Source organism: Anomalospiza imberbis, chromosome 1 (assembly GCF_031753505.1).
Source record: "Anomalospiza imberbis isolate Cuckoo-Finch-1a 21T00152 chromosome 1, ASM3175350v1, whole genome shotgun sequence".
In the NCBI taxonomy this organism is placed as follows: domain Eukaryota; kingdom Metazoa; phylum Chordata; class Aves; order Passeriformes; family Viduidae; genus Anomalospiza; species Anomalospiza imberbis.
Window position 1 is genome coordinate 25,328,753 of NC_089681.1, and position 26,323 is coordinate 25,355,075.

At 36.6% G+C, this 26,323-nt stretch overlaps 1 protein-coding gene across 4 annotated transcripts in view; it reads right to left on the reverse strand.

Moving 5' to 3' along the window:
* SLC26A7 (solute carrier family 26 member 7) overlaps positions 1-21,350 on the reverse strand; it is a 66,878-nt gene extending 45,528 nt beyond the window's left edge. For 2 of the 4 annotated variants that reach the window (XR_010997438.1, XM_068185207.1), the window contains exons 1-4: positions 20,849-21,042; positions 20,373-20,670; positions 8,381-8,491; positions 4,563-4,735 (exon numbers count right to left, since the gene is read on the reverse strand). Coding sequence is in view for 3 of the 4 variants with exons in the window: in XM_068185207.1 (XP_068041308.1) it covers positions 4,563-4,735; positions 8,381-8,491; positions 20,373-20,565 (477 nt within the window). In the remaining variant the exon portion in view is untranslated. Of the gene's footprint in view, positions 1-4,562; positions 4,736-8,380; positions 8,492-20,372; positions 20,671-20,848; positions 21,043-21,205 lie in introns of those variants that run through there. The other 2 variants (XM_068185222.1, XM_068185211.1) reach the window with 2 other exon arrangements.
* Positions 21,351-26,323: the final 4,973 nt, after the last annotated feature.

The window sequence follows — 26,323 nt, forward strand, 5'->3', positions numbered from 1 at the left end:
GTTAATGCACAGTAAAGGAGAAAAGATCACAGAAATTAGGTATACAATGAAGTGATTACACAGAAGTGGTGGAAGGTACGATTTCTAAAAAAAAAACATTGAAAAAAAGAAGTAAATTTCCAAATGGAAGAAAGATAATACAAAGGGAACCTTTTTTGCAGCTGTCTTTACTGCTCCATAATTTTACTCTGACAAGTAGAAGAGAATGGGAATTTAGCCAGGAGAAGAAAAATGAGCAATTGCAAAAAGCAAAGCCCGCTATGTTCATTATTCAGAACCTTTGGTTCTTGTCCACTTTCAATACTTTCTTCCCATGACAACATGCTCAGTCTATTATTATTATTATTTAAATTCCATTCAACATGTAGTCAATTTAACTTCATGGCCAGTAAAAATTTTTATCACTTAACAGCTCTTTGAAAATCACTAATGTCAAACTTTCTGTCCCCAGAAACTGAAAGACTGATATCATGTTACCTACTGCACAGATTCAGCTTTGGAGAATAAATTTTAAATCCCTCAAAACTCCACTGTGTTGGAAGGGGATTTCCACTATTATAGCAGACAAACTGGTGAGGACCTTTCTGATCATTTGCTGCATGGGCTGGGTGGATGAGGCCAGACATGGGAACATCTCTTGGAGGGAACCAGCGCAGACTCTGAGCCTTTCATTTAGTACATTATATTGGTTATCTCAGAATCTAAGGTAGCAAAAGTGAAGAAATCTGTGGACCCTCTAGAGACAACAGTCAGACACAGTTCAACTCAGCTGGGTTGCCCATTTAAAACTCTCCATGGCCTGTTTCAATAGACATCAACTGGTAGACCACTAGCTTTTGATTTTCTGAGCTGCAGCTCCTATGCTCATTCTGGGTGTCTTGAGAGTGTCTGGTAGCTTCTGATGGTGTGCAGAGTGAACTTTCCTCATTCCAGGACCTGGAAAAGTCTTTTCTATGGTCTTTCTGTACTAACACATAGTATGCTCTACCGTAATTGTGGGAACCAGAACTCCCACCCAGCCCCCGTATAGTTTTCAACATGAGCCTGTAATAAGGTATTTCCACTGTAAAAGAAAAATGAACTATTTCCCTGATTATCACTGTATAATAGACTCATGTTTTCACCTCATGCAGAACTATGTGTAACAGAATACTGCAGCATCATTTTTCCCACAGGTTAATAGAGATTTGGACAAGAATATTGCCTTACAAAAACACCCTTCTTATTCAAATGTGCTCCTTTGTTATTAAGCAAATTGACAATGGACTGTGTAAATTTATTCTCTTGAAAACCAGAAACATTTTTATATCCAACACTGTATATCAGCAACTAATTACATGTTAGTTTTTAAAAATACAGTAGATGAAAAACTTACTAATAAAAATGTTACAAGACTGGAATGCAATAAGCAGCTATTTCTACTCTACAGAATAATAGCCCAACTGAAGTCTATAACACTGTGGTCTACAGAGAATTAAGGATTTTTTTCCTAGGGTATTTTTTTTCTCAATTTGATCTGCTAGGAGTTTTTCTCTATTTATTCAGCAAATCTTATTCTTGAATTTCAGTTCAATATGCTGAGATTATTTTTATGGAAGCATTCTTGCATTCTAGGGGAAAAAAATCTTACCTAAAAGCTCTTTTGAGGATTTTTTAAATGTCATAAAAGCAGCATCCAATTTTAATTACAAAATAACTCGATAGATGTCTGCTATGTTCCATCATTTTCTCTCCTCATCAATATCTCCAAGGTATTTGATATCAGGGAAGATTTTTATTAGTTTGATTTGTTTTCCATGCTCTGTTTATCTTTATAGAGTAGCAGCTACATAAACATAAAAAAATCTTCATTATGCCTTCCATTTTGCTTTTTAAAAAGAAATAATGAATGCATTATATTAAAAGGTTTTGGTAATTACAGTTTTTATTTTATGTTTACTTACTTTCTATTTTAATACTATTTTAACTTCATCAGAACACCTCTTAATATAACTAAATATCTTTTGTCTTTTATGAACACTTCCTCAAATATTAGATTTCAGAGGTAGTTTAGGACTCTGAAACTTATTCATTTGAGAAAAACTTAAGCAGCTAAGCCCCAAATTTCAATTGTGACAATCTCTACCTATCCTTGTCTTATGATCAGAAAACAATGCTAATTTATTTCTTGTCTAGATGGCACTGAAATTCACAGGGCCTGCTCAGAGTTTGCTTCACACACAAATGCGCAGCTGTAGTCTGCAATAAAACAAACTAGCCAACAGCAGTTCATCACAAAAACATCTCCCCCCTTCCCCTGCCTTCCCTCCATTACTCACTATTTTGTATGTTTTCCCTTTTGTTTTAACATTATTTGCTGATTGGAGTACTTAGCCAGGCTACTGGAAAAGTAGCATGAAATTGCTTTTTAGGCTAAGGGTGTTCAGCTCTTTACCTACTCTTTCCAGGAAGGAAACAGCTGTTTTGTCAAGGATTTTTCATCCTTCATCTGGAGGATGGCCAAGGTAGGGATTATTCACAGCATCTGTTGTTTTTGTGCAATTAGTGGCTGATTAGAGAACTGCATTTGACTGTTTTTCAGAAAAATTAAAGTTTTATAGTAGACAACATAAGCCAGGTCTGCTCCCTTCCCAGAGCTGCACCATCACAGATACCAACTTCAGAGAAAATACTTCTTGTTGTATTTCAGGTTGTCTTCCATGAAAAGCTGTTGCCTCAAAATGCATTATACAATTCTTCTTGTCCCAGAACATACATTAATTTCAGGCTATTAGTTAATTTCTATTCTAATCTGATAAATAGAAGAAGGTGACTGATTTAGCTCTCCATTAAGAGCAAGATGTGCCCTGTCACTTTATCTGGGGTTTGCAGTAACTGTTAGTTGGGAAACTGGAATCTTGATGAGAGACATAGATTCCCACACTAAACAGCACCTGGAAGGTGGCAAAGTTTAATCTCAGCCTTGATCAGGACTTTCACCTGCACATTGCAGTATTAGTAGCTTCAAGGCACTTCTTTAGGAAATAAGTGTTTTACTCTGGCCTCCAGCCATTAAACTCACATAAAGGACTAGTAGTAGCATGGCAAGCACCAGCTGTGTTAGTATGATTCTGATGCAAGTGGCATTATTGACCTGGGAGAGGAGCCCATGCACGTGGCACCGTTCCCTGCCAGACCTGCTCTGAAGATGCAGAGAGGATTTACCAGTTCTTCTCATTCCAGTCAAGAGTAAACAGGACATAGGGTGAGATAAATCAGCTGATGCAGTGGAAGGCATATGAAAAAGCAGAACTTTTCAAGATGAAAGTGTAAGAGGTCTGGAGGACTCACACACCTAATGGGATTCTGCAGCCACTAAGCAAAATAATTTCTGAATTGCATTTTGAAGTTACATCAAATGAATGCAGGCACCAACTTCCTACATGAGACATTTTGGCCTCTCTGGGAGAGATATGTAGGAGAATTCCAAGCTGTGAGCACTGGATTCCTGCATGAAGAGCTCCATTCATGCTCTGCTGTTGCGAGCACCCTGCATAAGACGCAGTGCTGGGCTGCACATGCTGGTTGGTGCATTGGGACAGCACGTGTAGGCATAGCCAGGCACAATCTGCATCAGCTCTGCCTTCTGTGTTGTCTGTAGGCTGCCCTTCATGCTCCCACCCCAAGTCATAATCCAATAAAATGATCCTCATCATAAACCAATAAAAGAATTATAAAAATGCAACAGAAATAACAGTGCTTCTTGATATTTCCGACTGACTAACATAGGTACATTCCCCAGTTCCTGCCAAGCACGTAGGCTACTGATGATCCCATTCTGGGCCCCTTTGCTCATCCTCTGCATTGGAGAGGGATCCAAAGCACCAAGTGCCGGGGTCTGAGTTTGCTTCAGGAGCCCAGCTACCTAGGAGGCATTGCAATGTCATGTGCTGGCACGTTACTTCTATTTTAATATTTACAAGAAAAGAGAGAAGCCTTCATTGAAGACCTAAGCAACTGGCAATGGATAAAGAAACTTGGCCCTTTTGGCCAGAATATGAAAAAAGAAGAAATTTAAAAGACCTCTGATCATTCAAATAAACTTTAGAGAATCATTTGAAGACATCTGTTTTACTATTTCACTTTAATGATGGGTGTGTGAACTCTAAAGAGAATTTAAAGTTCTCCCTACTGTTTTTAATTATTGGATATTGTATAGTATTGCTTTTCAAGCCAAAGGCAACAGAAAGCCTCAGGAATATGTCAGTGCTTACCAGGAGCTGATTCATATTTGTTTCTGAAGAAGGAAAGGGGACACCAACTGCAAGTGAGTATTATAGTAGAGCTGACTGAATGTGCTTTTGCTTCATATTGGAAAACACTGGGAGCATGTATACAGATAATTACTACATCTCAACAAAGGAACAGCAAATTCTTAAAGCACAATAATTTCATCATTTATGACCACTGAAGCAGACGTTTTCATTAGTTTTTCTCAGAGAAGTAAAAAAAGTATTACAAATGTCATAACTGTCACAAAGGCAGCACATCAGTAGGATATAGAAAATGTGATCACTACCAACCTGAATGATTCCTCCTAGAAATGAAACTGCTGCTGCAACTCCAATTCTCTGCATTTCAAATTCTGACAAACCCAAAATTCCTGAATTATTGTTTGCAGTGAAATTAGTTGTGACTGAAGGAACAAGACGCTCAACAGCATTGGCAGATATTAAGGAAGTTAAAGCAAAAGTTCCTGTAAAAAAGCCACACGTTAATCACCAATAATTGTATATCTGTCTACTCATCACTCATGGTCTCTTTTTCAAAATGGCCATTATGAGTAAAAGTGCCATTTTTTACATTCCTGTCATCATAAAAACAAATTTTAAGGTATTTTTCTATGTAACACAGATTTCTTCCCATAAAATACCATTTATACAGGCAAATTAAATGTAAATCTTTTTTTAGCACATTTGTTAAGACAGGTTTACAAAAGAGATTCAAATACAACAATTTGCAATGATTTCAAGTTAACAGAAATGCTTTTAACTCACCCTGGGTGTGATCAAGCAACTATTTGTCTGAGAATCCCAAGTGTTCACCATTCAAATTTCTAGGACAATTAATTCACACACTATATAGGTATATGGTACCTAGTCCATTAAATAGTCCCTAGTTCTCTCAATAAATGGAGGCAAATTACGAGAAAAACACTTATTTGCTGAGAGAGGTAAAGCATATTTAATAACACAAAGATAAATGAGGATAACAATTCCACATTAAAAGACACAAACATGAAGAGCTATTAGAGCATAAGAACATCTTGCTATGTCAGACCAATGGCCCATCTTGCCCAGTACTCTGCCTCCAGCTGTGATAGTCAGAGGTGTTACCTGGGGAAAGCACACAAGCCTGGCCGTTTTCTGTGGTCTATTGCCCTTGTTGCCAGCATCCACAGCTGTTGTGTTAGAGAAGTACTTCCTTAGCTGTTAGTATTTTTTTTTTTAATTTTGTTTGTGTACTAGTATTCATGAATTTGTCAAAGGTTTGTCTGAACCTGCTTGTAATTTCTCCTTCCACAATGTCCTCTGAGAGCAGGTTGCAGAAGTTCAGCATCTGCTGTACTGTTTTCTTTAATCTGTATTTTCAAAGTCTTTTTAAACAATTTCTCTCTGAAATCGCCTTTTTCCTATGCTCCAGGACCTGGTGTACACAATGCTGCCCTCACCTTGGCCTTCACAGAGTAAAGCTCACAGCGTGAATTCCTCAGAAACCCACCAGGGATACCACCACCCTGAAAAGTGACCATGAGGTCCAGCCTTTTGCTTCATATCTTTCAACCTGCTAATAATTAATAAAAGGACGTTTCTTCTATCACAAGGACAACTTTGTTTCTTTAGTAACCTTTGGTGTGGAACCTTATCAGTAGCTGTTTGACCATTCTGATATCTTGTATTCAAAGTATATCCCTCTCCATGCACTTGTTGATATTCATACAGTAGTCTAGAAGGTAGTGAGGTAGGATTTTCCTTTACTGAAGTGAAATTAACTCCTCTCCAACAGGGTCTGATTATACATAGCTTTTTTTGCCCCATCCCTGGAAGTGTTCAAGGCCAGGTTGGATGCGGCTCTGAGCAACTTGACCAAGTGGAAGGTGTTCCTGACTATGGCAGAGGGATTGGAATTAGAAGACCTTTAAGGTTTCTTCCAAACTTGGCCATTCTATGGTTGTAGGATGTTTGCATAAAATTAAATTTGAAAACAGCTTACACGAAATTCTATCTTAAATCAAAGTGTTTGTGTCATTTATGGCAGATAAAGCTGTCTCAGAGAATGGTTCAAAATCAATTATGTTACCAAAAGTCAAGAAAAGGTGTATTTGTTTGTTGCTTAGGTGAGAAATCTCTTCAAGTAGATCAGCTTTTTCAAAGAGGCATTTCAAGACAATAAAAGTTAACTGAACAGGGCCATTGATGGATTTTCTATTTCATACTAACATGACTGCCTTCACCAACAAAGAACACCTTTACAGCCTCTGTACATATGGAGAGCATTACAGGTCTTACAGAAAACTCTGGTAAGTGAAGAAGTTGTCTCCAATGTCCATAAGGAATTATGGAGCAGTTGAGGCAGGCAGCATGACTCCTGTACACTCAGCTACACACCACAGTGCCTTAACAGAGGCTGAGGGGAAAAGTGCATGAGACCTTCCTTCTGAAAAGAGCAACAATATATGTCACTCAAATTTATTAATTAAAAAAATCACATGTGTGCAAGAAAACTCTTTTGTTGTTTTTTTTTTTAATTGAGATTAAATTTTGAAATAGAATTATGAATGGAAAGAGTTTCCACACCAAGGACCATGCAGAAATCTGCAGAACTTTGGGACTCAGCAAGGCATTCTCTGAACACTATTCCCTCCCAAGGATAAAACATCACACCTAACAGCATACTTACTTATTTTATCAATTGTTTTCATTACTAGAATTTATGGCAGCCAGATACTTATGATGGATTCTTGTCTTCTTAATAATCATATACCAACAAACTTCTGACAATACACTGCTAATTTTTTTTTTGTTTTGCAACAGCTTTTTAATATAGGCTAAAGTTTTAATCTATCTGTATTCAAGAGTAAAATTTATTTTCCAAATTCTAAATTTTCTTCTTTTCTTGGAATGCTTTCCTTTTAACATGAGTTGAATATAATCATTACAACATTAGGACACTAACACATCTACAGATCCTTTTCAGACATCAAAAGGCTCAAATACTCTCTGTACATCTAGGGAAAACAAACTTTCAGCTTTCCTTTTTCTCTAAGACAATTTATAGCTGTTCGGAATTGTATTTTTTTATAATGTAACTGAATATTTTTAATAAAAAATGGTGCTCAAAATGTGTTGCTAACTTCTTAATAGAACATTGCATACATTAGTGCAATCAGACCGCAGAGTTTATTTTTAGTGCGATTACCCAGAACCATCTTTTGTCCTTTCAGGAGATTTTCTCCTCTTCAAGGAAGAGATACATCCTTCCTGCTGAAATCTTCTGACAGCCACAGGGGCTGCTTGCCTTTACCCAGTCATGCTGTGTGTTGCCACTGGGCCTATCTCACCCTTCTTGCAAACTTCAGGGCCCATCAAGTGCCCACTTCTGAACAGCAAAGAATTTGTGGTTCAATCTAATGAGTATTATTTCCAGCTGCCCTCTATAATTTGATTTCTTTGGGCTCAGAAACAGAGCTTTCATCAACCTATTAGGAGCACAAAGCCATTCAATTCTTTAGCTGCTGAGGCTCTGTTGAGGGTAAACAAGTACCTGATAACTACCAGCAGAGTAGCCAAGCAGCATCTTTCCCTATCTACCCAACTACTCTGCAAGAGGATAAGAGTCCTTACTGGGAGAATCTCTAGCTTTAATACAATAGCAGGTAATGGGCTCAGAAGGTCATTTTTGTTTTTCTTTTCCTAAGAAATGCAGCATTTGTGTTTTAGACAGGTGAGAAGTAATGTGTGTTTTCTATGGTTTAAGAGGCAATTGAACCTTTTTCACTTCCATTTACATACATCTTGTTGGCAGAGCCCTTTGTTAAACTCTTAGCCTGAAGCAGATTTCTAAAGCAGAGTTAAAATACAAAAGCTCTTACTAAATTACATTTACAAAGGAAGTGTCAGTGCAATATTAAATGCTAATGGCAGGAGTTACTCCAATATATTCTTAATGAGACTCTTTAAAGTACTTAAACTGACAAAAAGTAGTTGTAAAGACAAGCGTAAAAACATCTTATTTTTCTTCTTAATCATAGATAATTTTCCTTCCATCAACCTTTAAACATGAATAAATTTCAGATCCGGTTCCCTATTTTTGAAAATGACTTTAGCATACAGACACTTACCTGTTGCAACATGACGTCCCATTCCAAATATGGCGTAAATAATGACAGGGAAAAAAGATCCATATAAACCAAAAACTGGATGAACTGAAGACAGAACAGCAAAGGCCAGCCCTGTAGAAAATTAAAGAGAATTACTTCACTGTATGAAGATAAAACCGTTCTGTTTGTGTTGTTGTTTTTTTATTTTTATGAGGAAATGTCCACAATTTTATTACACCTAGAGTGTAAGTGAGCTACTGTACAATAAAAATCAGAAATAACTGTGAAAGGTTTTTCATTTCATCATCAAAATCTGCATATCCTACCATGCTTCCAAGTTGTCTCCATTAGTGGTTTCAAGCCTCTTTTAACAGCCAGGCCTCACAGGAGGAGGCAGCATTGTTTCACCCCCACTCTCACAAACATGGGTTTGAGACTGCCAGGTCTCCAGGCAGTGGGATGGTTATTTTTTACAAATATTTCAAAAGCTGTAATTTTGGTTTGGATGGAGCCCCTTCCGTCTGCTTTCTTCTAATTTCTTAAACAAAAAAATATTCCAGAGTTCATCCTCTTTAGGTGCCTGGGGTTTATAAGCCTTTAGACATTAAAATTTCTTTCACCATGTAAAGCTGTCAGTTCACAAATGGAAAGTATTTGACTTTCATGCTGAGATGGAGAATGAACAGAATTGGTTCAGGTTTAACTTTATAGAGTTACTAATTACCTTCATTGCTTAGCTATAGAGGACAGTGTCCATCCTTTTCTTAAAAGTCTTGGACAAGAACTCATCTTTCAACAGAAATATTCCTGCAAAGCAGCAGATTTGGTTGCTTTTCGACTTGAGATACCTAAGATAGCAAGACAGACTGCATTGGCTTCTTGCAAGTCATCAGAAGGAGACTCCCCATACTTGCTTCAGATCAGCAGGCTCTATGGCTATTTCACAGCTCTTACTTCTGGAAACTAAGAGCAGGAGAACTTGGCTTGCACAGCTGCTCCATAAATTTTGGTGAATACCTCATCATGCAGTCTGGAAGAAAGGACTGGCCTGGGTAACACACAGGATGCCTTTCTGAAGTCCACCTTCAACCTGAGTGTACTCACAAGCCTAGGGCAGACATGTGTGCACTGGGAGAATGACCATGTGTGGTCTGTAACAGAGGAGATTCAGATCTGTGGAATGGATTTGCCTTCTGTGTACACGTGAAACCCCCCAAAGAAAACTAAACCTGTAGGATTCATTATTCTAACCGAGCATCCTAAAAATGCTTCATAAAGCATTCTTTACTTGAAATGTTGGTGCTATGGGGCTTTGATAATATGGAGAGTGCTAAAGAGAGTCTTTGTTTATGGGTTTTCAGAGGCAATTCTGAACATTTTTATTCAAAATCTCGTTCCTACATTTTCATTTGAGTCTGTAACAAAGTGAATGTGGTGAGCGGGAGGCAAGAAAATATGAAAAGGTCAGAAGTGTCAAGTTCTCAGTGAAGAAGTTCATCTGTTCTAAGAAAAACCTCACAGTGAAGCTTTTGCCAAGGTGAATCCTACATGGATCATTTTCATCCATATCGTGCTCAGCAAAGTAGCACTTTTAGTGCATCTACTGATAGTCACTTCTGCATTTTTCTTTTAGCACAGCATTATCATAAACCAGAAAGCTCTTTGAAATTGGAGTGCAATGTGCATGTTCACGTGATCAATAGAGGTAAAATAAGATTCTGACCCAAGAGCAACACAGAAGGGTGTGCCTGAAGAGAATAAAAACAGCACAGGAGAGAACCACTACGCAGAACTACCTTACACAGATAAAATTGAACATGGAGGAGGGTGGGGAAATAGAGAATAGGAGAAAGAATTTTTTAAAGCTTGTTTAACACTGGAAAGCTTTTCCCTTATAACCATTTTATGAACAAAACCAAAAAGAAACAACAAATTTGGAATTAATTTACTAGTTGAATACTACTCACAACATAGTATTGCAACTTGCAACAAACCATTATGCTAGGCTAATTTATTTTACTCTCCAAAAAGTGAAGGAATCAGAAAAATCAGTCTCATTTCAATCTCATTTAAATTATAACAACATAATTGAAATGAAGTGACCTGTCTGTGTGGACAAGCATAAGGGGAATACACAAGTTACAGTACTGAATGCTGAGCCAGATATGTACTTTAGAAGGTTTTGCAGAAGAGCCAGTTAATCCTGGTTATGGTTATAAATCCAGATGATCTGCTGCTGATAAATATCACTTGTTTACAGGCAGATAATCTGAACTTAAAATCAGCCCCTGTTTTTCTCCATTTCATGCCTAGATCTTTCACATTCTTTTGTATTAAGTTTCTAGAAGAAGTGTGTAATTTTTTTCATGATGAGGTCATGGCAATCAGGCCAGAGCTAAAATTACCAGCCTTCAGCTTGAGTCCTGGCTCTGTTTGTTAGGTTTTTACTCCCATCACTGAAGCATGTGTAGCACTTACTGAAGTGTGTAAGACCAGAGAGGCATTATAAAAAAGAATCAGTAAAGACTTCAGGTTTTCTTATTAGGCATAAAATGCTCTAAAGATTCAAATACTTTTCAAGATGTAGTCAGAAGTATATTTAAGTTTATTTCATTAATTTTCGTATTAAACTTCACTGCAATGCATTCTGTTTGCTCAAGAACTTTCCTTGAGCAAAGGAAAGTTTTGAACTTTCAAAAGACAGGAAACATTAAGGAAACATTATTTTCTTTTTTTTTTTTTTTTTTCATTCCAAAGAGTAATACTTAAAGAAAATAGATCATAAAGTAAGGATCTCACATAATCTTCACTGGTAATGTGGAGAAGCCCCCATGGCAGTGACATTAAGGTTTTCATATAAGAATATAAATTCCATGAAAAGAAATGCAAACAAATATTGAACAGTAAGTTCGGATACAGTACATTAATATTGTTTGTTTTAACTACCTCCTTATCATAAGATAACATTGTGGGACACACTTTCACTGAAAACCATGACCTGGGACTAGCACCAGGTGCTTAACAGTCCTCTGGCACATCACGCTGAAAAGCAAGAGATGTTTAACACTCAGTGTCAATGCAGGTAACTGCAAAATAACAAACGTGATACAAAGAGAAACAAGGCCATCTCCTGCTGCAGGAGAAAGGTCTCAGTTTAAGTTGGAAGTTTCTGCTAATTGGATTAGTGCCAAAACTATAGCAATAAAAAAAAAAATTTCCATAGGAAGAGCTATGAATCACCAGAGTATAGTCAACTAGTAAACAATTTTCTGCATCTGGAAATATGCTCATGATACATACATCTGTTCTGAGGAAAACTCTACCATGTCTTTTGGAAATACTAGGTGCAAACCAGAAATTAAATTAAGAGGCAGGAAAAGTATTAAGCCTATAATTAATTTAAGGAGTATCAACATTAGTATAATTTAATATTTACTGTAAAAAGCTATATATATTTTAAAAGTTTTTCTGATAGAGTATATATTCAAATAACTTTCTGTAAGTGTAACCTTTTACTCTTAAGTGTGACTATACTAAGATGGTCAGACCCCAAGTTTATGGAACCCTAAATGACACTAATTCATCTTATCCCACTCAAAAATGCTATATGCAATTGTGGACACTCTCTGATGCTTCAGAAAAATATAATTTCCCCATTTGTTCACAATGCTCTATTATGTAGTAAAAAAGGTATTTTCTGAAGATGCCCTAAAATGTAGAACTTACACATGTTAAATCAGTCTCCTATCAATACTATCTGGAGAACTAACAAATCAGGCAACCAATGACTCATATCCCAGGCTTTAATTTCTAACTCCAGGATAGTTAACTTCTATTGAAGAAGAAAACAAGAAAATTTTTTCCACCACAGGAAAAAATTAATATTATATTTCATAACAGTTTTCCTACACAAACCTCCTAGTTCTGGAGGGTTCTTTGACAATGGCTTTGTACAAGCTCTTAACACAAAATGAACTTTTGGAAATAATATCATTAATCTCCAAAAACTGGGAAGCTCAGTATCAGTTCTCTCAATGCACGTTTGCTGGGGCTGCACAAGTGGATTGTACCTTCTGTCTCACTTATTTAGTGACAAATTACCAAGAGCTTAAAATCATTCTTTGGTTCTTCTGTCATTCAAAGCCTGAGGCATATGAAGAATGTAAAGACAAAATGGAAGGACAGATCCTAAAAAATGTACCATAAGTCTTTCAGAGACCACACAACATTGATTTGGCAACCCCTGTCTTTTTTGAAGGATCCTTCAGTGCAGCTCCTTCCCATGCAGCTGTCTCCTTCTGCCTGGTGAGAGTTAAGCACCTCAGCTCTGTTAGCCATAGTACCTGAATTCACAGTATTACACAGATTCTGAAATGCAGCTCTCCCAATGTACCACCTGACAAGCACATCAAAGGTAGATTTGAGAAAACACTGGCCTATTCTGCCACTTTACAGATCTCCAGATACTGACATTTGTATATTAATGTTCAAAAGGAAAATATGCAAGCATTATGGTGGAAGAAACAAGTGGATGGCATGAACTGCTTATGATTCCACTGTTCAAGACTGCTTGACCCTTCTGTACATAACAGAGTTTAGATACATACAAAACAGATAATTAAAAAATTTTTTGTGTTTTCTTTTAATAGACCTCCTCAAAAAAAGCTATCAGTCTTGACAGACAATCTGACATGAAATGTTAAGACCCCTTTAGGTTTAATGTAACACCATATCTGAACACCACAAAGATTGTATAAACTGTTTCACAGTGAGTTCTATGGGCCATCATCCACTATACAGCCATGATATCTGAAGAATTCAGCCATGTCCAGAAACAAAGAAGGATTTTTGAAAGTGGATTATAGGTAAAAATCTCTCTATTTCAGTAAGAATAAACAGAGAATGAAGCCTTCAGAAGTTTCTGGCCACCAGGTAACTATGAGGTAGTCTTCTGAAAAGCATCAATGCTGTGGAGAAACAAAAACCTCTCATGAGTGATTACAGGCCTTAATCCAGTTTAGCTGGATTTGCTAAAATCCATGAAAAGGGCATCCATTCTGGCAAATTGGTGGCCAAGGACCTGAACACTAATAGTTTTCTAATCTGGAAGATTATGTATGGTGCCATTTCTTCCTTTAAGGATCAATGTTTCCTGGATTTCTCAGTCTCTGTCCATGGTGCTCAGGCACCCCGAAGCGCTGGGATCCACACAGCTCATCTGGGCATGCCGTGTATGCACACCGGAGTGCGCCTGTACAGGAGGCCCCAGGGGAGTCAGAGATCATCCAGAAGCTGAATTCACATTTCTAGCAGTCTGTTAGACAGGTCTGCATTAGCACATGTGTAACTTGGAAGAATTCTTATAGACATTAGAAAGAAAATATTGCATGCACAGCAGCCTAAGTGCCTCGCTGCTCCACTGGAGAGTTGTAAAGTGTGAAACATTGTCCCACATTTTCTCACTAGCATGTTAAATTTCATATTCTGCTTACATCATTATTCTTTGCATGAGAGAACTATAACAGAGTTCAACTGGACACTCTTCCAGAAATCATGAACTACATGGATTCTCCAATGCATTCTGTAGAAGGTTTTTCTGGCTCTGTTTCCAAATGTGCCTATTCTATTTCATCTATACATTATTTGTAAGCCAGATGTATATTTACAAGGCAGCTTTACCCCTTAATAAAATTATTAGCTCCAGTTAGTCAGCTTAGAGTATATTTATGTCTACATTTATGATCCGAGCCTGAAATAAACCCCCAGCAACTATCACCCTTGAGAGGACACAGCTGGGGTTCCTCCATGAAAAGCTAAGAAAAAAAAAATTATATAAGATTTTGGCATCATGCCTTCTAAAACACTGGGCACCAGTTCTGGAATGTGGGAAGGCAATATAGTTAATTTTTTTTAATGTCAAGGTCTCCAGCCAGTGTTAAGGAATTAGTCGTTCAGCAATAAATCCAGCTCCAGATTAAATTAAGTTTAATTAAAGCATACAAACCACACCAAGACTCAGTGAGTTATTATTGGGCTTGAAGAATGAAAAAAAAAAGAAGTTGGCAGAAATAACAATACTGATTTCATCAGATGCCATCTACATATTTAACTTTTAGAGGAAATATGTCTCAAGGGCCCTCCACCCTCCAAAAAAACAGCCCACCAAAATCCACTTGAGCCAAAGCATTTCTTGTTCATGATAGGTCACAGGAAAGGCAGCAAATGTATAATACTATATATAAATTCTACATCAAGCTGTACTAACTTAATGTAGATTTACTGTACATTACCCTGTACTAGCTGCCTACAAAAAAAATTATTTTTTTTAAACTGCAAACACTGACATCATTGCAATCTGGTAAGTTTGAAAGTCCGAATCTTATACCCTCATGCTTCCAGTGGGCAGCTATTGAGTACATGCAATCTAACACACAGAAAAATATTTATTTCAAAATAAACAGAAAAATGTTTATGATTCCACAAAATTAGCACACAAAGACTGAATAAGAAATAGAGTGACAGTGTTTTCATTTTGAAACTCCCACACATTTGTCTTAATTTTTTCATATATATACAGAAGTTCCAAACTCCCCTTTTTTTTTTTTTTTTTTTTTTTTTTTTTTTGAGCAGCAGCTCAAAAGAGAGCATAAAATTGAAAGGGAGCATAAAATTGTGAGGACCTTCCCTTGTGGTCCGCTCCCCCTTATGACAGCCAAACACAATCGTTTGTAATTTAGCACATCCATGGATGGAATTATATGATAAGGAGATCCATCTTCTGAACCCAATAATTAAATACAATATTTTTAGAACTACTTCCAATTTTAAATCTAAACAGATTCGAGTTACTTTATTTTCATTTCTCTATGTGCTGCAACTGTCTTTTAATTTGAATGCCTTTCCTGGTAAAGAAAAAAACCCTTTTCGTGTTTTAATATGTCTGAGCCATTTTTCTCCCAAATATAATCTCTGTTTTTCTGCTCCTTCTCCTAGCCTTTTCTTCTACTGAGATCATCTTCTACGTTCCTACCTACATTAGGAATTTACATCCAGAAAGAGTAAAACAAGTTCAGTTGTTATGCAGAGCACTTGATTTTCACAGCTTTTCATGAACAAACTGCTTCAGACACATTTGTGTTCCCTATCTGTATAGAGAACATAAATAAGTTACATACACTAAAATATATATTCAAGCAGAATAATTTGGGTAATAATTCCACTGGCAATGAACTCATTTCCATGACAGAGGGTCTCTTTTATAAACTTTTTCAGACAAACTTGGCTTTATTTCTGTTGCATTCAAGGAAGCTTACTGATGGGTCATGGTACTAGCTACATGGCTTCTATATGCCAGCCTTTGTGAGCAGTGTGCACAGTTCTGCCCAGGAAAAAACAAGCAACAAAACCAACAAAAAACAAACCCCAAACCCCACATTCTAAATAGCAAAATACTGAGGTATGACTACCAACAAATATACACTGGAAAATTTAAATCCTGAGGCAAAAAGCTGTTGGTTTGAAAAGACAAGACTGAATGAGGAAGGATAGAAAAGTGGATTAATGGTTGATGGATCAAGAGCTTGGTAATGAATAAATAATGCCAGGAAAGATCACCTATGAAGGGCCTTAAAAGTAAAGATTAATAATTTGCTTGGTGCAAAGAAGTTACCACTGTGAAAATAAGCTAAGCAGATGCATTCTGAAGAGATATGATGGGACTCTAGCACATGTTCAGATGGCTACAGAAAAAACATGATGACAGTTTAATGAGATTTAGCTACATGAAACAACTGCATCATAATGTGTCTTAATTTTAGCATGTAAGGAAACCAAGAAAAATTCAGACCCAGTCTGATCAAAGTATTCTTCTTATATGAGTGTGGGGTGACCATGTCACACAAAAAACCCACAAATAATTCTATTGTGATAAGTCAATGGATGAATTACAGAAAACAGTAAGACCTGCCTTTAACCGTAAACTGTTAAACATTAACTGTTTATTACCCACAATGTCATGGATATAATTGTTAAGACACCTAAATTTTGATGTCTGCCTCATCAATGTCTACACCTGAGCCCATCCCCTGTTACACTCAGAGGAAATCTTATTAATATAATTAATCAACCTTAACAAAGCAGATGGTTAGATTTAGTCAGATAAATCATGCCTGTGGTGGGTTGATTCTAGCCAGCAGTTAAATACCCAGCCAGCCACTCACTCCTCCTCAAAGGATGCAGGAGAGAATCAGAGAAGCAGAAGTGAGAAAACTTGTCAGTCAAGATAGACAACTTAATAAGTGAATGAAAGAAAAACAAGTGAGGTAAATGCAGTCATTCACCACCTCTCACAAGCATAGAATCACAGAATAAACTAAGTTGGAAGGGATCTATAAAGATCATCAAGTCCATCTACTGGCCCTGCCCAGGACACCCCAAGAACCACACCATGTGCCTGAGATCACTGCCCAAATTCTTCTTGACCTTTGTCAGGCTTGGTGCTTTGACCACTTCCCTGGGGAGCTGTTCCAGTGCCCAAACACTCCCTGGGTGAAGAACATTTTCCTGATATCCAACCTAAACATTTCCTGACTCAGTTTCCTCAAGTCCTGTCACTGGTCACCAGAGAGAAGAGATCAGTGCCTGCCTTTCCACCTCCTCTCACGAGCATGTTGAGGTTTCCCCTCAGTCTCCTCCAGGCTGAACAAACTAAGTGAACTCAGCTGCTTCTCATTTAGGTTCCCCTAAAGACCCTTCATCATCCTCATTACCCTCCTTTGGATGCTCTCTAATAACGTAATGTTCATTAACTCTTATTGACTAAGTCTTCATTGACCAGTGAAGAACACAAAAGCTTGCTGAGAACTACTTACCTGCACAGCAGACCCTTTGTTTTATTAGCATGATTTCAATTTGGAAAGGAAAAAGAAGGTTAGGCATTTATGAGACATCTACATGGATCCAGTAATTGAATTTGTTTGCAAGGATGAGGGATACAGAATTAAATGGAAAGAAGACTCTTCATAGAATGACTGTTGATGGGGTATTAATAAGTTTTAAAGGGAAAGGGAAGAGAGCAATGAATGCTAATCCAACAAGAAAATTAGGGATTTATTTTGTTAATTTAGAGACATATTGCTCTGGTCTATCAATAACAGAGTTTTGAGAAGTTTTTGAGACAAATTATGTAGTGATTACCAAAACATAAAAGCTCAAATTTCTTAACTTTCTATTAGAGTATATATCAAACTTCAAGACTGCATCATGATGTTCATTTTAGATTCAAAGATTATTTTTTCAACCTTAGGTATCAAAGTAAGAATAAGATTCTATGTCAGCATTATTAAATTACACTTGGAACTAATATTAAATAACTGGAATTGATGAAGCCTGATTTCCTTTACTGGTTTTGACTTGTGGCTGGCTGACTTTGCTGTCTGAGACTGTGCAAATCCAGCTGGACCTTTGCACCAATTGGTGTATTTGAAAGGGCTTTTTTTTTTTGTTAGAACCTGTAGGGTCTTTTTCCTACATTATATTTTCATAACATTTTTAGAAACATAATGATCTTTGACATTTCTTTCTCCATATTCTCTAGAAGTAGATAAAAAAAACTAAAACTAGGGGATACATACAGAGAAAATACAAGTATTTTTTCAAATAGGTAAAGAGCACTGAATTTTGGGACTCCTAAATTAATATTTATTTATTATTTTAGCAAGCAAGGAGACAACTATAGGAACATTTTCAGAATGACTGCTTTGTTTCAGCAATGACTCTTTCATCACAAATGCCCAGCAGCAAGCTATGATAATCTCATGCCTTTACTTTCCATCTTGCTACACCCCTCAGACTCCTTTTCCCCTGCCCAGTTTTGTTACTTTCACTATGACACAGTAAGGACAGTGACCTTTATCTTTTCTTCCTTACAATACAAAGAGAAATCAGCAATTTAATCTAAAATTTAGATTAGAAGCTGGAGCACAAACACATTGCACCAGATCAGAGCAGTTGTCAACCTGAATAGTCTGAATATGACCAATGCCAGATGAGTAAGAAATCCCACAGAAGGAAATTGTGAAAAGCACAGCTCATTTGGAAGGCCTTTCTTAATTATTCTCAAGCTACTGGACTGCTCTCCACCCCGGAGTTTGCAGCTTTCATCACTCAGAAAACTGTTGCATATGAATACAACCATACATTTTTCCAAATACTTCCATTACTCAGGTTTATTTCCTTATACTTGAATTTGCTTAAACCTGTTGCTGAGGTTGACACTATGCTCAATAAGTCAGTTATCACCGGTTACCTTTTTTTCCTACTATTATTAGAATTTCTGCCTTGCATTGCAATACAAAATTTCTTGGTTTATCTTGTGGGTGGAAGAAAACAGTCACAATAAGACCTCTCAAAATTTGGGTTTTTTTTGCTTTGTGCTGTATAACAAATGGAATTTCTTTTCATCCATAAGTCTTCCTGAGAAAATATTAGGATAGTTCTGGTAACTGGAATGCTTACACTAGAGAAAGAGCTTATATTTGCATTCAAATTAAAGCACCACAAACATGATGAAATGCTTTTGTCTCTAACTCTCTTCCTATTTCATCCCCTGAAATCATTCCAAAATCTTGAGAAGCAGCAAGCAGAGAAAGAAAAAATAGATCAGGAGTTTCAAAGTATTTATTTTTAAATAGCATAAAATAAGGATAAATTTGTTTCTATAGTACTTATAAATAATACAGAAAATACAAACCTATATTTTCTGTCTTCACTGGGTCTTCATAGATTTATCTGTTGTAGTAAACAACTTCTTGGTACAAGAGTCAAACATTAAAATCCTGGCTAAAACTACCAACACTGCAGAAATGCTGTTTAACATAGCATTTTTTATGAATTTCAACATACTGTTATTAGCAGCATTTTAATTACAAAAAATGTTGTATACACACATACCAGTGAAATTAGATACTTTGCAGAGTTACAGTATTAAGGTTCTTAAAGTTAAATCATGCCAATGCAGATGTTCCTAATTACTTTAAAAGCACAAATACTTATACAAATCAGTTGTTTCAAGTTCCAGCATAATTCAATTAAAGGAGTGTTTAACAACATGAATGATAGTTAAGCACACTTAATATGGAAGACTGTTAGGAAACAATATATGTCATTCACATGAAGGAAGGAGTTAAAGTCCATCTGAGATAAGAAGCTGTGATTTGTCGAGACAAATATAAGATACTGTCATGAGAAGGTGACTATCAAAGACACATCAAAAACTGACAAATGTATTCATTTCCTCTTAGAAATCACTTTACTAAGCAAGATGACTGGAACTTAGTTTCTGCAGGTCATTGTGCAGGTTTTGGGAAATTTTTCCTTTTTCTGCCTTTTTTTTCCTCCTTTCTTTCTTTTCTTTTTCTTTTTTTTTTAATGGTGTGAAATGGAGTCTAGCTCCACCCTACTTTGTATTGCTGCTTGAAAAGAGGTGTGATAGGTAATGCATACAGCATTAAATCAGCATACAAGCTATGGATGCCACAGATCCTCTCCCTGGATAATGTTCCTTGCAGGAACACTCTTTATGCACAGAAAGTTGTGAACTTTTCCTGCTGTGTTTTGGAGTTTTACAGGTAATAGTATCATGCATGTATTTATTCCAGAATAGCATATTTTATAGTGCAATTATCATTGAGTTAGATTTTGTTTTCCATGCGAAATAGAGAAAAAGCTGGTCATTTAACTGATAAAACATTATATATAACCATATCCTGTATTAATAGAGTTACTGCTCTCTCACCTTCCATATTCAATGTTTGAAAAATTGTCAAAGGTATGGGATAAATAGTAAAGTTCCACAGAAATTAACTACAATATCACAATGCATTTCTATCCACATTTGCACTATCCACTCTATAAATAAGTTAAGACTATAGCTTTTTTCTTATATTTTTATTTAGATTCAATCAACATTAAATATGACCAGACAAAATATTCATTTGAAATGAGTTAACTGTACCTTGAGTCACCTGTTGGATGGCTAGCATCATCCCAGAAACAGTATCAGGAACCAAATTTTCCTTCCAGCTGTAGACAGGCACCCATTTCAAGATAGGCAGCCTTCTCATACACCAGGCTTTGATATCTTCTAAGCGAACAGCCTGGATCTTCCTCCAGACTCTATTTCTTTTCCTTTTTGCCCCCGTCATCATTCCTACCCCACAAAAGCAGTGCCTCTGCCAGGAGAGTGCACAGTTGAGGAATCACCCTGATCTCTGTCAGTCTCCAGTTTTCTTCTGAGATTTTTCAGTTCCAAACTACAAAGAAAAAGAAATGAACAGAAGCACTTAAGATTTCTGCAGCTGTTCTATAACTATACTCAATGAAAACACTTATTAAGTGCTTCAATCATATAAACAGCTACATTAAATGCAAGAACCATCTACAACAAAGATCACATTTTCTGCTGTTTGCAAAAATTCGGTCTAGTCTCACGTTAGTTTGTGATTCTTTCCAGTAACTTCCCGCTTTATATCCCTGTAATGCTTGTGCTTTTGGCCTCATGCCAGTGGCAAAATGAGGTATTACTGGGTGTGTGTGTGTGATATAGGCTGGGCTATGCTAATCTGAGCAAGAAGTGCCCAGCAGAGCAGGCATCTCCCTGCCAAGCCCGGGAGAGCAGCCTTGTCCCTCCTGGGGGGAGCTTTTCTCGCCGCAGGCGGAATGCGTTAAGACCTCAGTAAAGCTCATGCTAGAAGACTTGTCTTACTCCATCAGCATTTTGTCTTCTAAATGACACAAAAAGCTTATTTATGTAGCAAATGCAGAACATCAGGTAGCAATAAGTCCTACCAGAAACATACACAGAATCTCTCTGTAGACTGAAACCTCAAACTTCAGAGTAACAAGCTCGAAGTGCAGTAAGGGACTGCAAGGTATCGGCTTCACGTGGGCAGTGCCAAAAATTCTTGTGACAAACATTCTTGTTCAAAGCTAGTCCTTTCTGCTCTTGGCTCTCCACTCATCAAAGGCTCTCAGCACAGACAGTTCACCCAGTAACATTTATTCTTGTAATAATGTCATGCACCTTGTGTACGATACAAAGTGCTCAGACACAAAGTGATAAGGGCATAGAAGAGCTTTAAATGTTCAGGCATTTAAATGCCTTGACTGATATGGAGCAAGGACACAGTAAACTTTCCTCTAAGATTTCTGAATCTCTGGATGGCAAAGAAATTTAAGTTGAAATGCAAGATCCATTATATGGGTGAAGTGTCTTCCCTATCACTGTTCTGTAGTAAGCAAAAATATAAATACATTTTTTAAATATTTCCTTTTTTAAAATAGAAATTAATTTACATTTCATTGTTTAGATTAAGGCAAAAAAACCCTGAAGCATTATCCATCCAAAACAATTTTAGAAAAATGAGACTGCTTCCAAATGCAACAGGTAGACTGGCACAAAGACAAATGCATCAGTTCATTCTACTGAGTGACATTCAGTTGATGTCCACAACTGTGTCCCATAGCATTGCAAGGATAAAAAGAAAAAGCAAGAAAGAATTTCTTCACTTGAGACAGACTCTTAACTATTCCTGGCATAATTATTCTTTGCCCTGCCCATCCATTAACAACATACAATTTTTAAAGAAAGGTAATCTTACTTCTGTTCACTAGAATAAACCCCTAAGCATCAATTCTTTTCTATTTTCTTTTTGTGGTTTGTATTTTTGGTTTTAGCTGTTTTTTTAACTGGAAAGTGCAGTTCCAGGAGTTCATAATTGAGGAATTTATGTCTGCCAAGTTTTCACAACACAAATCTTTTCCTTCTTTCAATAGTCAGAAGTAGACAGGAATCTTCACAGCTACAGCGAGAGCTACTCAGCAGTCAGGTGCTGCTTAGTTTTGATGAAATGTTCAGTACCTCTAACAGTATTTACTATGAAATGAAAATCAAAATACATTTCTACACATAAATATGCATGTGCAAAAACATCCCCAAATACAGGTACTTGTGCAAAAGAGCCTAGCCTCTTTTTTTTTAATCATTGTTTGCTAGAAGCTCTGAATATTCTGAAACAGGCAAAAAATCTGCAGTAGGAAACGAAAGAACCATTGCTAAACACACAAGAACATATTCTCCATTCCTCAAAATTCTTGCACCAAAATGTTGATGATGTTTGAAAAAGTCTGTAATTGAGATTTTCCCACCTCTTAATTGCAGAGTCAGTTAAACTGGACAAGTTTTCATCAATCCCAGATTAGTATCGGAACACCTAGGATTTCCATTATCAACAGACTTGTGTCCCCCACCAACAACAAGGGATGGTATCTCTGTGGGTGTGTGCATGCATGAGTGCACACATCCTACAGCTGTTGTGGAATTTTTGTGGAAATTTTGTTTTACCCCAACAATTATTTTTGATAAGTAAAAAACTGCATTATCCATAAATCTGAAGTTGATAACACCATCACTATTGAAATACAATCTTCAATGTAACTCTGAATTTAACAAATACTCCTAGTTATCTATATCACAAAGCAACATTTCAGTTACAAACCCACAAATAAATCAACATTTTTAAGGGAAAACTGATATATAGGTATGTATACCTCACTACAAAATATTACAACCTTTGAATCTTAAGGAAACATAAAAACCTCTCCACTTTCCTAGAAGGATACTTCAATATCCTAATGAAAGCATGTTGTATCACACACACACGATGTTTAAACTTTTTCCCATCAGCTGATTTTCATTAGTTATAAAACTTTAGTGTGTACACTCCCAGACTATGCAGGCTTTCCTTAGGTTGAATTGTATCGTGATGTACCTGAACTATCAGGATTATGAGACCCTCTCTTGCTCTGAAACAAGTGAATAAAACTTCATTTTCTGGAACACCAGTGGATAAGCATGAGAAACCTTCATTTTTGTACATTTAAGTCAATGTATTCACACATACTTTTGTAATATTAGATGCTTCACAATTAACTTTTTTTATAATATCATATAAGTAAAAGCTATCTTCAAGTAATTACATAGTTGTTTGTTTGTTCTGAAAATGCATAAAAATTTAATTCTAGCAGAATATTTATGTACAATGTTAAAAAGATAATTACCATAAGTCAAAAATTAGAATACAGATAGTATATAGAAGGAGATATTTATTGCATCATAGATCAGAGATGGTGGGCTTTTAAAACCTGATTTGCATCAGGTTCCAAAAATATATGGGGTAACCTCTCAGCTCCTCTAACATTTACATACATGAGAAGTTTACATACATGGTGGACATATGAAGAAAGGGCATTTGATTCTCTAGCTCTGGCCTCAAGGGATTAAAAAAAAAAAATAATCTGACACCTTACTCCAACTCAGACCTGAAAAGGAAAAACTTATGGCAAACTCTGACAGAGAAGCCCTAAACCCCACTTCATATGGAAGCAGATTTTCAGGAAATCTTTGGATTCTTGCATGAGAAATGCTTTTAGACTTCACAAACTGGTGGGCAAGTTCAAAAATTATACTTATGTTTACATAACCTTGTGGAACTTAAATGAAGTTATTCACACCTCAGACAGGCATAGATGGAAAAAATGGAACATGTGGAGTCTCCCTCACTGGAGATATTCAAGAGCCATCTGGACACAATCCTGTGCCATGTGCTCTGGGACAGCCCTGCTTGAGCAGGCAGCTTGGACCAGATGACCCACTGTGCTCCCTTCCAACCTTAACCTGCAGTGTGACTTGCTCTTTGTAAGTTTTCACAGGAAGGAACTAAATATCTGCAAATATCCAGCATTAAACCAGTGCGAACTAACTAAACCTGTGCTCCTGCTGCTGTGCATAATTTTTTCCCCTCAAGAATATCCAGAGCATCCAACTCACTTCCTGAAGTTCTCCCTTCCACCATCGCTGGGTAAAGGGAAGTACATGCTATCATCAATCCAAAACTACAAGCACCTTTCTGGCTGGCCACTGGCAAAAACATATATATGATTTAGATCTTAATATATATATAATGAATATATTATATATGTAAAGGTGAGCTTTCCTCAGCTTTTTATTCTGTGCCAAAACTAATTCCTGTTCAATCTCATCCTCCATCCTGACCAAAAAATTTTATTAACTCAGTTTTGGTAGTGCTGTTTCTGTCAAATAAGTTAAGTATGGCTAAAGGATTAAGGTGATAATAAATGAAAGACCAAGGAAAATAAGACAGGCAAAAACTTGTCACATAAGGCTTCTGTCTTTAGAAACTATGGCTAAAACTCCTAGACAAATTTTTCCTATGAAAAATTTAAAGTATTTTGACAAAGCACAACTGGATAGGAATGAAAGTCAAATTTTAAAAGAGGGTGATAGGAACTAATTTAGAGACACCAAATTGTGCAGTTCATATACTGCAGAACATAGCATATGGGAATATAATACAAGCTACGAGAATTAAAACAGAGTGCTGACAAATGCAATGCAAAAAGAGTGATAGAAATCCACACTGTTCAAAACAGATTTCCTGAATTTTGAGAATTTGTAAAAAAGTAGGTTATCAACCACATGTATTACATAAGCCTGGGTTAAACCACAACACTAGGCAGAGAAGAAGCATATATGTGAGTATGCAAATAATTTATTACTGATATTTAAATAACTTCCCCCTCTGAAATTCTGCTGTACCAAAGCCAGAAAAAATCCACAAACTCCAAAGCTTGCCAATTTTTCTCCCACAGTTGGATGCAATGCATTTTCAGTAATAATTAACTTCAAAAGTACTGATTTCAGTCACCAATTACTTGAATGTGGACCTAAACTGACAAAGATATGATTGTCACCCTTCACGAAACCCATAAAGCTGTAATCTCCATCCCTTCATCATACGATTTTTGCATATAATTTTTACATAATTTACGAGACTACGGGGACAGTAACATCGAGGCAACACAGAAGCCAGACATAGCTCAAAAGGCTTGGGCTCTACTTAAACATCTTCTCTGTAAATGGGCTTTTCAGCTCTTTTAAGGATGCTGTGCTAGGCAAAACTCGGTGAAGCAACACTGACATCGAGTGGCTTCGCTTGGTATTTCCCTTTGGCTATTGCAGGATGCAAGAGCGCTGTTCCCACCTGAGGCTGTGCCGTGACATGGTGGGCTTTGAACTCGGTAATATTAACTATATCGTTTATTAACACCGTTGAAAATCAGATATCTGTAACATAAAAAAAGCTTTACTCCCGAAATTTTCAGTGTGTTTACTGGTCAGCAATTTAAGGCAGGAGGTCAGCTGATTGATTAGCAAGGTACTGAACCATGGGAGCTCGCTAAGCTCAGGATCAGTCTGCTCTGAGCACATCTAATGAATGGCAAAGGGAGTGTAGAATAGGCAAAAAAAAAGTCATAGTGCAACCATCCTTTTAAACTCTGTTCCTGATGAGATCCTTACAGTTGTCTGCTAATAAACTGCCATACAGGTGCTAATGAAATTTTTTAAAAATAAATTATTAGCAAGGTAAATTAGATCATTTTAGCATATATAACATGACAATAAGTAACATAGAAATGTCCACTTCTTATGGAAAATATCTGTAAAGAAAATGTAATTTTTCATTTCCTTTTAAGGTTGTTTCTAGCAGCTGTTTGAAGGTTACTTTCAAATTAGTAAAAGAGAGCTTATTTTTTTCTTTTTAAACTGGGGTAAATGTCACAGAATAGATTAGAAACAGATTTAAGAACTCTTACATTAGAGAACATATCTTGATAGCCAAAATACATAACTCTATATACACAGACACTGGCATTTAACAGAAATGTTTTGTGGTAACCCCTTCCCCTTGACACAGATTTGTCTGTGCAAGAGAAATGCTGTTTAAGGTTTCAACATCAAAAATGCATGTTGAAAAAATATTTAAATCATAGGCATTGGTTTCTTCATATTATTTCACTTAACCAAATGTTATGACAGACAGAGTA